General features: G+C 34.7%; 2 protein-coding genes and 1 pseudogene across 2 annotated transcripts; all 3 read left to right on the top strand.

The window, feature by feature from the left end:
• Positions 1-5,784: 5,784 nt before the first annotated feature.
• On the top strand, positions 5,785-7,965 carry si:ch211-241b2.4 (C2H2-type zinc finger protein). Its single transcript, XM_042748237.1, has 2 exons — positions 5,785-5,956; positions 6,625-7,965. The coding sequence occupies exons 1-2, from the start codon at positions 5,881-5,883 to the stop codon at positions 7,356-7,358; spliced, it is 810 nt and encodes a 269-aa protein (XP_042604171.1). The 5' UTR covers positions 5,785-5,880; the 3' UTR covers positions 7,359-7,965.
• Positions 7,966-8,359: 394 nt separating this feature from the next.
• LOC109104338 (gastrula zinc finger protein XlCGF52.1-like) lies at positions 8,360-10,692 on the top strand. The gene is made up of 2 exons (XM_042748236.1): positions 8,360-8,836; positions 9,808-10,692. Exons 1-2 carry the CDS (start codon positions 8,752-8,754, stop codon positions 10,581-10,583), a joined length of 861 nt encoding a protein of 286 aa, XP_042604170.1. The 5' UTR covers positions 8,360-8,751; the 3' UTR covers positions 10,584-10,692.
• A 1,956-nt stretch (positions 10,693-12,648) lies between these two features.
• Positions 12,649-15,480, top strand: LOC109061021 (annotated as a pseudogene).
• The last annotated feature ends 43 nt before the right edge of the window (positions 15,481-15,523 follow it).

Raw genomic sequence — 15,523 nt, 5'->3', positions numbered from 1 at the left:
TGTAGCATTACATCAGTGTCTTAGCAATGGATGCTCTGCAGTGAATGGGTGCCGTCAGAATGAGAGTCCAAACAGCTGATAAAAACATCACAATAATCCACAAGTTATCCACACCACTCCAGTCCATCAGTTAATGTCTTGAGAAGCCAAAAGCTGCAAGTTTAGAAACAAATGCATCATTACCATGATTTTATCTTTAAACCATTTTCTTCTTGCTGAAATACAAGTCCATAATCCAATCGTGCTTCCTTCAGTGAAAAAGTCCATCTCATGTTGTCTCTCACATCAAAATACATCCACATATTTGACCCTGGACCACAAAACCAGTCTTAAAGGGTTAGTTCACCCAAATATTAAAATTATGTCATTAATGACTCACCCTCATGTCGTTCCAAACCCGTAAGACCTCCATTCATGAAAATGCTGAATAAAGTCGTAATTTTTGTTATTTTTGGACCAAAATGTATTTTCGATGCTTCAACAAATTCTAACGGACCCTCTGATGTCACATGGACTACTTTGAAGATGTTTTTATTACCTTTCTGGACATGGACAGTATACCGTACATACATTTTCAATGGAGGAACAGAAAGCTCTCGGACTAAATCTAAAATATCTTATACTGTGTTCCGAAGATGAACGGAGGTCTTACGGGTTTGGAACGACATGAGGGTGAGTAATTAATGACATAATTTTCATTTTTGGGTGAACTATCCCTTTAAGTCGCTGGGGTATATTTGTAGCAATAGCCAAAAATACATTGTATGGGTTAAAATTATAGATCTTTCTTTCATGCCAAAAATCATTAGGATATTAAGTAAAGATCATGTTCCATGAAGATATTCTGTAAATTTCCTACCGTAAATATATCAAAACTTAATTTTTGATTAGTAATATGCATGGCTAAGAACATTTGGACAACTTTAAAGATGATCCTCAGATTCCAGATTTTCAAATAGTTGTATCTCAGCCAAATATTGTCCTCCTAACAAACCATACATAATTTGAAAGCTTATTTATTCAGCTTTCAGATGATGTATAAATCTCAATTTCAAAAAATTGACCCTTATGACTGGTTTTGTGCTCCAGGGTCACATAATTGTTTAGAGCTGTTTTGGTTTGTAAACGGTGCTGAATCAGGAGGATTTCTCTCCTGATTCAGATGAGACAACTTAAAAGCAATATTATGGACATAGAACTTGCATTTTGGCAAGAAGCAATGTCAAAGCAATTAAAATATGTCTAAATGAATGATTTGTTTCAGCTTTTTTCTTCTCCAGATGTTAACTGATGGACTGGAGTGGTGTAGATTACTTGTGGATTATTGTGATGTTTTTATCAGCTCTTTGGACTCCCATTCTGACGGCACCCATTCACTGCAAAGCATCCATTGCTGAGACAGTGCTACATTTTCCAAATCTGTTCCCATAAAAAAATATACTCATGTACATCTAAGATAGCCTGAGGTTGAGGACATGTTAAGCCAGTTTTATTTTCCAGTGAATATTCTTTTAACTGGATGAAGCTTTTGCTTTCCTATTGAATGTTACTGAGGAAAATGATTCATTGTTGCTGATATATTTGCTGATAAGAATGTGCTATGATGCTATTTTTGCATCATTTACTTCTTTCATTTCTCTTCACATCCACCAGTGTTACTATAATCAGATTTAGCTAGAAGTTTGTTCCTCCTTTTAAGTGCTTGTTTTAGTCACAATATATAATATATAAGTCATTTTGTAATTCAGTGTTGTCCATAAAATGAAATTGAATTCCCCATTTGAAATAATGCACCAGATTCAGCCAGCTGATTGTGATGGCTAACTTCCAGGTTTGTGTGTATAAAGTGTGTAGTGGACAACACATGTAACCTCAGGCCTGTTTACGATCAGATGGGACTCAACGGTGCTTTCCAGGCGACTCATTTCTGACCTCTCTTAACCTCTGGTGGACATGCAGGGGGAATAAAAACATACATTTATAATTGTTTCTTCAGTCTATGGGCAGTTTTTGGGCTAGTAATTTTACATTGAATCTCCAAATTAATGTAGAAACAACAAAAAGATGGTATATTTTAAATATGTGTTTAATGGCATCTTTTTACTAATCAGCATATTATTAATGAAAGCCAGTATCACTGAGTCTACTATGCTACTGGTCTAAGCGGCTTCCTGTGCGCATGCACGTGTCAGATGCCTGTGTTTACAGAGAGCTGCTTCAGATTGCGCCAGAACTGAATTAACTTCTCTTTTGCGTCTTATCGTGCTTGATAGTGTGTTCCTATAGCCTTTCGGTAATGTTAGCCAAAGGATGCCAGGAAAAAAAGGATTGTGCGTTAATTGTGTTTAATATTTGTAATGCGTTAAACTGAAAAAAAAGCAAAAAGAAAAAAAATAATAGGCCAAGCAAAAAAAAGGCTTAATATTTAGCTTTTAATGGTGCGCATTTTACCATTTAGCAAGAACTGCACAAATAAAAATAAATTGGTAACATTAGCGTGTTCATAGTCTACTGTAACGCCAGCCAAAGGATTCCAGGAAAAAAGGATGTTGCGTAAATTGCTTAAAATATTTTTAATGCGTTAAACTGAAGAAAAAAAAAGATGCAAAATCACAAAAAATAAATGAATAAATAAATAAATAGGCCAAGCAAAAAAAAAAGCTAAATATTTAGCTTTTAATGGTCCTTTACCAAGAATTGCAATAAAAATAACTTAGCAACTAGTAAAGTAACTTAGCATGGAATAGCCTTTGGTTTGTTTTCTTTAAATGTTTAAGCCGTGTATGTTAAAGGGGTCATATGATGCGATTTCAATTTTTCCTTTCTCTTTGGAGTGTTACAAGCTCTTGGTGCATAAAGAAGATCTGTAAAGTTGCAAAGACTAAAGTCTCAAATCCAAAGAGATATTCTTTATAAAAGTTAAGGGTCAACCACACCCCCCTAAAACGGCTCATTCTAACACACCCCAACGTGTCTACGTCACTGTGTGGGAAGATTTGCATAATGCCGCCCAAATGTTCACGCAGAGGAAGAAGGTGTAACTTTTATTCTCACTGTTGCCGCCGCTGCCATGTCATGGAGATGCTGTGTTTCATTGTGAAATTGAAACTACTTTGTTTGGCCTTCCAAAAGAGGACACAACTAGAAATCAGTGGTTAAGTTGTATTTCAACACTGTTCCAGAACAGTTCAACACAAATATTCAGATGTGTGCAGCACATTTTATGGAGGATGAGGACGGTTTCCTGAAACAGTAGCCTACAATGTGTCTGTGGCACAAGGCTGTTTCTATAAAGTGGGGCAGTTCAAACTTTGCAAGGACAGTCTGGCGCTTCCGACTCAAAGCCTGTAGGTGCATTTTTTATATTTAAATAATTTGCCAATGATGATTCAAACGCGGGTTTCTAGCAGTGTAGAGTAGGCTTGTTGTTTCTCAGATCACAAATGCAGACATGGTTTTATGTTTACGCAGCACGATACACAACGCAACGCATAAAAAAGGATGTGCACGAGCAGAGCAGCTGGACTGAGTCTCGTGCTGCTGGCCTGGGGACGGCATCATAGTATGTTAAGGGGCGTAACATTTCCATCACACACTTGAAGCATTCAGCCAATCACAACGCACTGGATAGCTGGCCAATCAGAGCACACCTCACTTTTCCAGAACGATGAGCTTTGTCAAAATCTACGCGTTTTTAGAAAGGCGGGGCATAAGGGAGAAACAATAATGTACATTATATGGAAAATAATGTGTTTTTTTGAACCTTAAACCGCATAAACACATTGCATTACACCAAATACACAAAATAATGTTTATTTTAGCAGCATCATATGACCCCTTTAATTTGCAGGCAGCTTTTTACAGGAAGAACGGTCATTATTGTTCCACTAAGCATTAATGGGTTCAAACGGCTCGTGAGTGGGCCTTGTTGAAAAATATCCTCCAGTTGTAGTTTAATGTGAGACCAAATATTCTTTATAGGGTTCAAATCTGGACTCTGACCAGGCCAAAACATGAGCCTGATGGACCTGCTCTAAATCCATTTCTTAGATTGAAAAATAATATCTGATCTTTCTTTCTTTCTTTAGATATATTTTCAGTTGAGGGAAGCAAGCCAATATATATATTCATATTATTCATATTATGCATTCACATATACATACAAATACAAAGCTGCCTAGTCATGCTTTGGTAATAAGAGTAAATGTTTCCCAGCAGAGTTTACTTTCTTTAAAAGATTTGTCTTTATGAGAAATATTAATGTCCTGTTCATGAGAAGGGCGTCAAACCCAACCCTTCTGATATAACCACAGTAAAATATGGCCTTACGAATAAAACAGCTGCTGAAGAGCCTCTGGATCAATAAATAAGGAACAAGGAAACTGAAAACAAATGCAGCATGAAGGTGATCTTTCGTAAAGGATTTCAAAATAGTGCTGGAAACCTCTTCCTGATTCCTTTAATTGGTGTCTCCCTCCTGTTTGCTTTTTACTTGCTGGTGACCTTTGAGACAGTTTGCATTTCTGTTTACTGTTCTGTGGTTCTATTCAGTGTTCTAAAGTTCTCTTCAGTTCTCTTGTTCTATTCAGTTATTGTGGGTCCCAAAGTGCTTAGTTTTGCATGTTGCTGCAAAGAGTTAAAAGATGACATGCAAAATTATCAAAAGTTCACTAAAAATGCTTATTGTAGCTGCTGCTGTTAGTGTTTTTATTGTTTAAAAAGTGGAATAGAATTTTGGACCCCACTATATGCCGTTCCGATTAAAATGATTCATATCAGGATGCTGGACAGGTTCCTCCTCATATTCTATAATCATTAACAGGTTTGCAAAGCAGGGGAGTCAGAAAAGGAAGTAAGATGCACAAAACAATGCAAAGAACATACATGGGCCAATGATGCTAATGTATCCTAAAATAATAAATGTAATTCATACAGACAGTGATTTTAATATAAGCTACAACTCTTCTGTGACGAACTAGTGTTCATTTTCCAAATTAAAACACTATTTGTAGTGTAAAACAAAAATACAGCATGCATGTTGCTGTAATAAAATACTTTAAAGGGAATGAAGTTAAAGTGCGCTGCCTCCATCTCGTGGTTAAAAGTGGCACCTACATCAGCTAAAGATCACGTACTCTTTGAGCAGGAATCACATAACTTGTTTTATGTCAATTCAAATTATTCGAGCATTTAAAATGATATACATTTCTAAAGATTTTTATATCAGTAGATGTCTTATTAAACGTCCCTGTATTTTCCATGTTTACCACACGATGGCGCATCCATACATCCATGTAAAGTCCTGTGAAAATATATTTATATATGAATATGTTTTCGACGTTTATTTTGAACATGCATGGCTCAGTCACGTGATTTATTTTGTCCTAAAAGGATAAAATATCCCGTAATGAGCTTGAGGTTCCAGAAGTGAAATAGGTCTAATAAAAAGCTGCTTTGACGGTTCACTAATATTATTTATTATTCAGCATGTTAAACTGTTACAAGTCAAACTAAATATAGTTAAGGTGAAACAACAACAATAACAACTAAAGATAAATACAGAGATTTGCAATTTCAAAGTACTAGCTAGGATATATTAGAATTATTGCTTTGCATGCAATATTGTCATACTGTCAATACGCAGTCAAAAATGATATATAAAAAAGGGGAACTGCAATAAAAATGAGGTGCCACTGCCAGTAATGCTACCAATACTATCATGAAATATAAATGAAAGCCCACTTCACATTCCAGCCCATTAGATGGCAGAAATGCACTGTTATTACAGTAGAAATCAAAGAAGAAGAAGAGTAACGCTGAACAACAGCTGTAGGTGCTGGGGAAAGTGAAGAAACAAGAGCTGACAAACATCTGCATGGCATGTTAGAGGAGAACGAGGACATGAGTGATCCAGAAACCTGCAGAGTGAATGAAGAAGATCCCGAGCAACAAACAGGTTCGAGTCTGTCTCTGATGAAGAACATTCAGATCACACACCTTCAGCAGATCTGAAGCATTATCTGACACATTCAAACAGAAAAAAATAGCATTCTCTGCTCGTTTGACTTGTTTAATCTTTATGAAAAATAAAAATAAAAAAGACCTTCTTACATTAGCGTTCCCTGTTATTTTTCTATGCTATCTACTTGTTTTCTTTTTATTAGAAAAAGCCCTTGCTACATGTACTATGTTAGGCTAACCAAGACATATCATTGCTCTTTTGTTGGTTTTGATTGCTTCTTCCCCTCATTTGTAAGTCACTTTGGATAAAATGACTATGACTAAATGTAAATTAAAAGAGCTGTAAAATAACCAGTAATATAAGGCAAGTGCTAAAAATAAACTGACATAATAATGCATCTAAATAATAATAATAATAATAATAATAATAATAATAATAATAATGCTTGATGCTTAACACAGAAAAGATAACAAAAACTAGAAATGTTAATCAAGACAAAATTATTATTATTTTTTTTAATTTTTAAAACTTTAATTTTTATTAAAGAATTTTTATGGTTACAGATTATAGATAGATAGATAGATAGATAGATAGATAGATAGATAGATAGATAGACAGACAGAAAGAAATTAGCTTGATTTCTGTGTATTTCTGCATTTCAGATCTGTTGGAAATGATTGAATTGGAGGGTATACCTAATAATTTCATAATCGGAGAAAAATCTTCGCTTGAAAGTGATTTTTCTCAGAAAAGTGCTCCGAGAGCAAGATCTAGCCGTTTTCTCCCCTGCCCTCACTGTGAGAAGAGTTTCACCCGTAAAGGAGATCTGGACAGACACGTGCGGATCCACACGGGAGAAAAGCCGTTCACCTGCGCTGAGTGCGGGAAGAGCTTCACACTGGCAGACGGTCTCAGAAAACACCTGCGCTCTCACTCCGGAGTCAGATCCTTTCACTGCCATCAGTGTGGAAAGACTTTTATTTTGCCGTCGCACCTGAAAAGACACATGCTCATTCATGCAGATTTCAAACCCTACTTGTGTTCTCTCTGCGGAAAGAGCTTTTCTCAGCTGGACTGTTTGAAAAAGCATCAGAAGACACACGGCGGAGCGAGACCTCACGAGTGCTTCGAGTGCGGGAACGCTTTTAATTCAGCCGACGCTTTGAAACGGCACCGCAGGATTCACACCGGAGAGAAACCGTACACCTGCTGCGAGTGTGGCAAGAGTTTCACTCAGTCCGGACACCTGAGACAACACGAGAGGGTTCATACGGGACAGAAGCCATACTACTGCTCACTTTGTGGAAGGAGTTTTAGCACAGCAAGGAATCTGCCGGCTCATGTGAAAAAACATCGACCTGACACGTACAAGACGACCCAAGATGATGAAAACTGATGCAGTGACATCTGCAGAAAGACTTTACTTCATTTTTTATTAAATCACAGGATTATTCTATATGTGCTGTATGTCTGTAAACTAAGAGCGTTAGAAATTTACTCTGTTACAGCATGCATGAAAATATATTATCACATTAATAGGTCAGTTTGGTTATTTTTAGAGAGAGAAAAATAGTTACTTTAGCTTTATGTTCACAAAAAGGGGAAACCCAGCTTTCGGTTCAGACCCGTTATATGCTAGTATTTCCCTATTTTAAATGTATAAATTAATTTATTGAAATGAATAGGCCTGATACTTTATCATCATAACAGAAGTCAAGCTTTCTTAAAGTTTTAGCAATGTTTATTTATGGTTAAATTTATGGGAAGGCAGTGATTATTTTTATCTGGGTTTTTTTCTGTCCATAAAGTACAAAAATATTAACTGTGAAGAATTAGTTGTGTTGTGATGATATTTGCTGGTCAAGGTCATTATTAGAAATGAGTTTTATATTGTCAGCCCTGTAATATTTAACTCCATACAGTTTGTTTCTTCTGAAAATATCGCAAACTATTTGTAAATAAACTATTTAAAACAAAAAATCCTTAAAGTCATGGAACATATAATCGTGTTTATTATTATTTATATTTATATATATATATATATATATATATATATATATATATATATATACTATATATATATATATATATTCTGAATATTATGTAAACAAAAAATACATTTAATTAACATGCAGCATTTATCCAAAGCAGTATTATTTTATAGCTGTTTTTATATTTTGAATAGTTTTTCATATTATTAATTTTCATATTTCCCATCTTCATCTTTAATAATTTTTGCATTTTAGTAATTCTGTGGTTTTGTAATTTTTATTTGTTTGTTTTTAATGTGTATTATAAATGTGTATATTTTTTCAGTTTTAGTTTCAGTTATTTTAGTACATCAAGGCAAAACTAAATAAAAAAAAATACTTTTTACTTAAGCTTTTTTATACTTCAGTTTATGTTTATTTTATTTCAAGCAATATTTTGTATTAATTTATCAGTTGTTTCTGTACCTGTGTCGCTTTTATCCAGAGACTGAAACAGTCACGTGGTTTTCAGCTGACTGTGATGTCGAACGTCATAGATCACGTGTTCATGGCTTCGAATCTTCGGCGTCGAATGTAAACATCTGTTCTTTCGAATCTTTTCAAAACGCGTTCGATTTCGTATAACCGCGCTCCAGCGGACTCTTTCCCGGCAGTAAAGCGTGGACACGGAGACGCACTGTGAGGGTGTAACGCTGGAGAACATGTTACTCCTCCTACCAGCATGAGAAGAAGACGCGCCTCAGACAGGAGGAACTAACGTTACTTCAGCTGAGCTCCTGATGACAGCCTGCTGTAAAGATGGAGTTTATTAAAGAGGAGACTGAGAACACAAGTGCTCCTGAACCCTGCAGAATTAAACAAGAAGATACTGAGGAACAAATAGGTCAGAGTTTATTATTGCTTCTTTATTAATGACTGCTGAGGAACATTAACTACTGGCTTTAAAATGTGTGCTGCTGTCAAATTATGTAAATAATAATAATTGTTGTTATTATTATTAATAACTTATTACACATAGAATGTTATAATTATTGTATTATTATTATGTAACTTATAATTTGACTACAAATACTAATAATGGGCATATTAATTATATATATAATTTTATTAGTAGTAGTAATTAATACATTTTTAATTAAATTGTTTTAAGATTTGACAGCTTCCAGTGTTTTTGTAATGTAAATATATACTTTTTTTGTATTTTAATACAAAAAAACATCAGTGGTTTATCTGCCAATACATTTTGTTGTTATTATTATGTAATTTATAATTTAACAGCTAATATTAATAATAAAGACGAATAACATAACATTATAATTTGACAGTGTCTAGTGTTTTTGTAAATATGCATTATTACATAATGCTTAAAAATGTCACTTAAAAATAATGGCCTTCTTGCCATTAAATTATGTTTTTATTATATAATGTATAAATTGACAACTAATATTATTAGTTAAAAAGAAGAAATATATGTAACATTATTGTTGTTATTATTATTATTATTATATGAATTGACCGTCATAAAAATATATTATACTAAATATATAACATAAGGATTAATCTTTTAAAGGCCTTCCTGTCATTAAATATTAATATTTAATTCATCATTTGATAGCTAATATTAATAATTAATAACAATAATAAGATAACATTAGTATTATTATCATTATAGAATTTCACAGTTTCCTGGTGTTTTTGTACATTATAGCATTATATAATATTAAAATAAAACCTAAAAAGAAATATTTGAATGGCATTCCTACCTTTAAATTCACTTTTAATTGATCCGTCTTTATTCGATCGTTTGATCGATCCTCTGAAATTGAATTGAACAATTCCATGTCTTCATTTTAGACCTGATGGAAGCGAATGAAGTGGAGGAGAAGCAGCATCAGCATCACTTCACAGCTGGAGACAAATCAGGAGGCAAAAATTATTTCATCTGCCCGCAGTGCGGAAAGAGTTTCCCACATAAAGGAGACCTTAATAAACACATACGGATCCACACCGGAGAGAGACCGTTCATGTGCATTCAGTGTGAAAAGAGTTTTACGCAGAAAGCAAACCTTAACAGACACCTGCGCGTTCACTCTGGAGAAAAGCCCTTCACGTGTCCTCAGTGCGGACGGAGCTTCACGTCCACCAGCATCCTCAAACACCATCTGCGCTCTCACTCCGGAGTGAAGTCGTTCAGCTGCGATCAGTGCGACAAGAATTTTATTTTAGCCAAACTGTTGAAAAGACATCTGAAGACGCATGCAAACCAGAAGCCGCACTTGTGCTCTTTCTGCGGGAAGAGTTTTTCACAATTGGACTATTTTGTCGAGCACCAGAAAATGCATATCGGTGGGAGACCTCATAAATGCTCCGAGTGTGGAAATGCCTTTAATACGGCCGATTCCTTGAGACGACATCAGAGGATTCATACCGGAGAGAAACCGTACATTTGCTCACATTGTGGAAAGGGTTTCATTCAGTCGGGACATTTGAGAGCGCATGAGAGATTGCATACAGGAGAGAAGCCGTATCAGTGCTGTTCATGTGAGAGGAGCTTCACACATTCAAGTAAACTATTGACTCATGTTAGAAAGCGTTGTCCGAAGTTGTTGTCCATCACTTTAAAGGAATAGTTCACCCAAGAATAAAAATTTGCTGAAAAAATAATCACTCTCAGGGCATTCAAGATTAGGATGAGTTTGTTTCTACATCAGATTTGGAGAAATGTAGCATTGCATCAGTGTCTCACCAATAGATCCTCTGCAGTGAATGGGTGCCGTCAGAATGAGAGTCCAAACAGCTGATAAAAACATCACAATAATCCACAAGTAATCCACACCACTCCAGTCCATCAGTTAACATCTGGAGAAGAGAAAAGCTGCGTGTTTGTAAGAAACAAATCCATCAAGGTGTTTTAACCATAAGTCCATAATAGATAGTAATGCTTCCTGCAGTCCATCTCCTGTTGTCTCTCCCACATATTTGTTTGTAGCTGTTCTGGACGGGTTTGGCTTGTAAATGTGTTTGATCTGTGAAGATTTCTCTCCTGATTCAGACCAGACACCTTACTACTGGAGAAAGCAATATGTGACCCTGGAGCACAAAACCAGTCATAAGGCTACATTTTTTGAAATTGAAATGCATACATCATCTGAAAGCTGAATAAATAGCTTTCCTTTGATGTGTGGTTTGATAGGATAGGACAATATTTGACTGAGATAAAAAAAAAAATCAAAATACTGAGAAAATGGCCTTTAAAGTTGTCCAAATGAATTCTTAGCAATGCATATTACTAATCACAAAATAAGTTTTGATATATTTATGGGAGGAAATTCACAAGATATCGTGATGGAACATGATCTTTACTTAATATCCTAATGATTTTTGGCATAAAAGAAAAATCCATACAGTGTAATGCTGGCTATTGCTACAAATACACCTGTGCTACTTATGAGGTTTTGTGCTCCAGGGTCATATATTATTGATAAAGGACTTGTATTTTACCCAGAAGCAATTTTATAAAGTTAAAAACACCTTAATGATAGACTTTCTTCACAAGTCGTTAATTAATAGATTGCTTGTGGATTATTGTGATGTTTTTATCAGCTGTTTGGACTCTCATTCTGATGGCACCCATTCACTGCAGAGCATCCTTGGCTGAGCAAGTGATGCAATGCTTTTGGATGGGTTTGTGGGGAAGCTTTTCATTCCATTTGTCAATCAAAAGCAACCTTAGGCTATTAAATCTCCATTTTTAACATCTTCGTTAGTCTGCAGTAGTTGCAGAAAGCTGATGCACTGAGACTGGGACCGTCTTCTCTTGCACTGAAACCCATTCATTTCATCTCACAGCATGTGGAAATATAAGCCAGGTGTTCTGTTGTTTCTATAAATGTTCATTTTTCTGTCACACACAGATGTAAATATGGACATAATACTTTTCCAGAGTTGTGAATTTAAACCTAAATTACATATTTTTATGTAGACTTTTATATTTACAATACATGCAAATGAAATGCTTTTTGGTTTAAAGCAAGGTTCATTTACATTCATGCATTTAGCAGATGCTTGTTCCATGAACGATGTATAAAAAATTGGTTTTGTGCCGATGTTTTTGTGAATGTTATTAAACACCAGATATCTTTGAACAAATGTTCCATCAATGTTAGTGAAAGAAAACTTTTCAATGAGTTTTCTAGGACCTTGCGAGAACATTCTGACTCAAAGCAGCTGGATACATAGCAACCAATTAATGTTGTTGATGTTTATGATGTTTTAATTTAAATTATTGATTTTTTTTTTTTATGTATAAATCATCTCAAAATCTGGACTTTCAAAATCATAAACATCATAAAAAGTACAAAGATTATATTTAGAAGTCAGTGTTGAGATCAGCTATGAATTGTTATTTTTATTTATAATACGTCGTGTGCAAAGCAACCTCCCTCATTTTTTTTTTTTTTTTTTTTTGCATCATAATTCATCACAGGCACCCAAATCATGTATTAAAATGTAACTGGTTCCCATTCTACCACAACCATACATGCAATAACAACTGTAGTTTATTTTAGACTGCTTAAAATGCAGGATTTTAATGCACGTAATGTTATAATGGGGAATAAATTACAGGAAATAATCACCTCTCATGTTCAGATTTCATTCTCTTCCACTCCAGTACAGTAGATGGCGTACTGTTTGGTTAGTTAGCAATCCGTCAGTGTTCCCACAATAGAAGAAATGTATGGTTCTTCAACAACAACAGGAGATCTTTGTGAAATCTTCAGCTGGAGTCTAACGCGAGCTGGTTGTTATATTTTAACAGTTCAAGATTATGATGATATTCATAACTGGTGTGTGCGGTTGGTATTTATTACAGAATCACTGCAGTATAAACAGTACTGCTATCTGTTGTTATGAATATGTATAGGATTAGGGATACCTAAAGTTAAATTAACTATTTTTTATTTTTCTATTTTGAGTATACATTATAAATAATATTACTGTGATTATATTATTTTAGATAATTATATTGTATTTGTTTTATTATTTTATTTTCTTTTTTTGTCGTGTTTTTATTTGTCTTACAAAATTGAATTGTTTGGAACCTAAGTTTCCGACATGAAATTTAAAAAAAATAAAAGGAAGGCAAATTGATACTTTTTAATCTCACAATTCTGACTTTTTTCCCCCTCTGAATCTTATAAAAAGTTTATATCTTGTATTTCTGTGGGAGAAAAGTCTGAACTGTGAGATAAAAAGTCACAATTAGGCTTGTTTTATTTTTAATTCAGTGGCAGAAAATAAACAGAATTGGGAGATGTGGTCAGAATTCAGAGGATAAAGTCAGGATTAAGAAATGTTATAAATTTATAACTTGAAGTTGCGAGATATAAACTCACAATTATGAGAAAAGGTCAGAATTGTAAGATAAACTGACGTAATTAACTTTTTAAATTTATTTATTCCTTGACAGAAACAAGTTTCCAATTCGATTTGATGAATGCATTGATATTGTATTGATTTTTGTTTATTAATCTGGGTATATTTACTCATTCTTTTAGAAAGTGGCTTGCATCACTCTTTGTAAATGCTGTAAGCTTTTGTGCATGATTTTTTTCTGTTTTCCAAAAGCATTGTGTTTAAGATACAGTAATGCAATGTGAGATAAAATTAACTGAATCTTCCTACAGATGAAGAAGAAGAAATGTTTCCAAAAAGCAAGAGAAACTGACCAAATTTTGATATTAAAAACAATGGAATTTACTCGAGGATAATGAGAGCCTAAGCGATCCAAACGCTAACAAACCAACCGGTTGGTGTCTAATATGCATTTAAAATCAATTTCTAACCATGTTACCCTCCAGTTTTATCACACATTTGTCCATTTTGAATTATGACACAGTCTGATGTGTTTATTTTAGAAGTCATGGAACTGAATGAAGTGGAGGAGAATATCAAGAAGAAACAAAGGCAAGAATCTTTTAGTTCCTCACAAAAAAGATCTCAAAGAACAAAAAGTACTCGCACCTGCCCTCATTGTGGAAAGAGTTTTATGCGTAACGAACACCTCAAAATGCACCTGCTGATTCACACCGGAGAGAAGCCCTTCACGTGCCTTGTGCGGACGAAGCTTCAGATGTAAAGGAGACCTGACCAAACACACCAGGATCCACACCGGAGAGCGTCCGTACGCGTGTCCTCAGTGTGGAAAGAGCTTCCCGAGCGCATACGTCCTCAAAAGTCACCAGCTCCTCCACTCTGGAGTGAGATCTTTTAGCTGTGATCAGTGCGAGAAAACCTTCATCCTGGCCACGCACCTTCAGAGACACTTGAAGATTCATAAAGATAGGCAGCCGTGCTTGTGTTCGCTCTGCGGAAAGAGGTTTTTTCATTTAAAGGAGCATCAGAAGATGCACGCCGCTGTGAGAGCTCATCTGTGCTTTGAGTGTGAGAAGAGCTTTACCTCGGCCAAATCACTCAAACAGCATCAAATGATTCACACCGGAGAGAAACCTTATAAGTGCACACGCTGTGAAAAGAGATTCACTCAGTCAGGAACCCTGAAAGATCACGAGAGAGTTCATACTGGAGAAAAACCGTATCAGTGCTCTTCATGCGGGAGGAACTTCAGCAGATCAAGTAATCTGCGGACTCACATGAGAAAGCGTTGCAGAAGTGCGTCTTCACATCCTAAACAGTTTGATATTCAGATTAAGTCAAAGATAGAATAGCATGCTAGTTAAAAAAAGGCATTTTTTGGGAGATGTTTTAATGCTTTAGAGAGTAAAAATAGTGTGAGACTGGTGTGTGTGTGTGTGTAACACATTTTATTTAGCCGTGTATCCATTCTGACATGCAAAATGTTAAAATAATGAACTTCTACCAGTTAATTTAGAAACTAATGAAATCACCAAACCAGTACTGTATATGCATCACATGAGTTTTAATATTGTATATAAATGTGTATTTTAGCAAAAACTAAAGATGAACTGATGTTTTTTTCCACAACATATTTGTTTTACATTTCATTACTGACTATTAAAAACGTAAATAATGTGATTATATGCCGTCATATCTGTCTGCACCATTAAAGTTCCAGTTAAGAAATGACTCGCCCGTTTCTGCTTCATATTGAATATCTTGCACCTGTATATCTTCTAGCATTGTAGTCATGTTAAAAAGTTATGTCTTTATGTTTATCAAAGGAAAGGTACTGTTTAATTTTAATTTGCATTTTGAAAATTTTAAAAGTTTTGGGATATTTTAATTCTAATAATGTGAATCACCATTAATCTTTATTTTATGAGTCGAGTTTCACATTCATAAGTGTAAGCCTTGTTTCACAGTGGTTTATAAGGAACTGGAAAATAATTTTAGTTCCATCTGAGATGACAGTAAAAACTGTACATCTGTGATCTATCTTGATACAAAGGTACTGTATCATATGTCTGTATGATTGTAATTTTCTTTTTTTCTCTTTCTGGTTCCCCTGGATTCATATTGACTGCTGTGTTGTTTTGTTTAAAGCATAATAAAAAAATAAATACATTTGTAAAAAAAAAAAAAAAAATCT

The sequence above is a fragment of the Cyprinus carpio genome, chromosome B21, assembly GCF_018340385.1.
Source record: "Cyprinus carpio isolate SPL01 chromosome B21, ASM1834038v1, whole genome shotgun sequence".
Classification (NCBI taxonomy): Eukaryota; Metazoa; Chordata; class Actinopteri; order Cypriniformes; family Cyprinidae; genus Cyprinus; species Cyprinus carpio.
The sequence above is the reverse complement of the archived record's forward strand: the minus strand, read 5'-3'. Positions and strand labels throughout refer to the sequence as shown.

Excerpts from the sequence above, each read along its gene's own strand:
- si:ch211-241b2.4 (XM_042748237.1), top strand. The coding sequence starts at position 5,881 with ATGTTAGAGGAGAACGAGGACATGAGTGATCCAGAAACCTGCAGAGTG. Across the intron at positions 5,957-6,624 it reads AGATCCCGAGCAACAAACAG|ATCTGTTGGAAATGATTGAA; the intron begins GTTCGAGTCTGT and ends TCTGCATTTCAG.
- LOC109104338 (XM_042748236.1), top strand. The coding sequence starts at position 8,752 with ATGGAGTTTATTAAAGAGGAGACTGAGAACACAAGTGCTCCTGAACCC. Across the intron at positions 8,837-9,807 it reads AGATACTGAGGAACAAATAG|ACCTGATGGAAGCGAATGAA; the intron begins GTCAGAGTTTAT and ends TCTTCATTTTAG.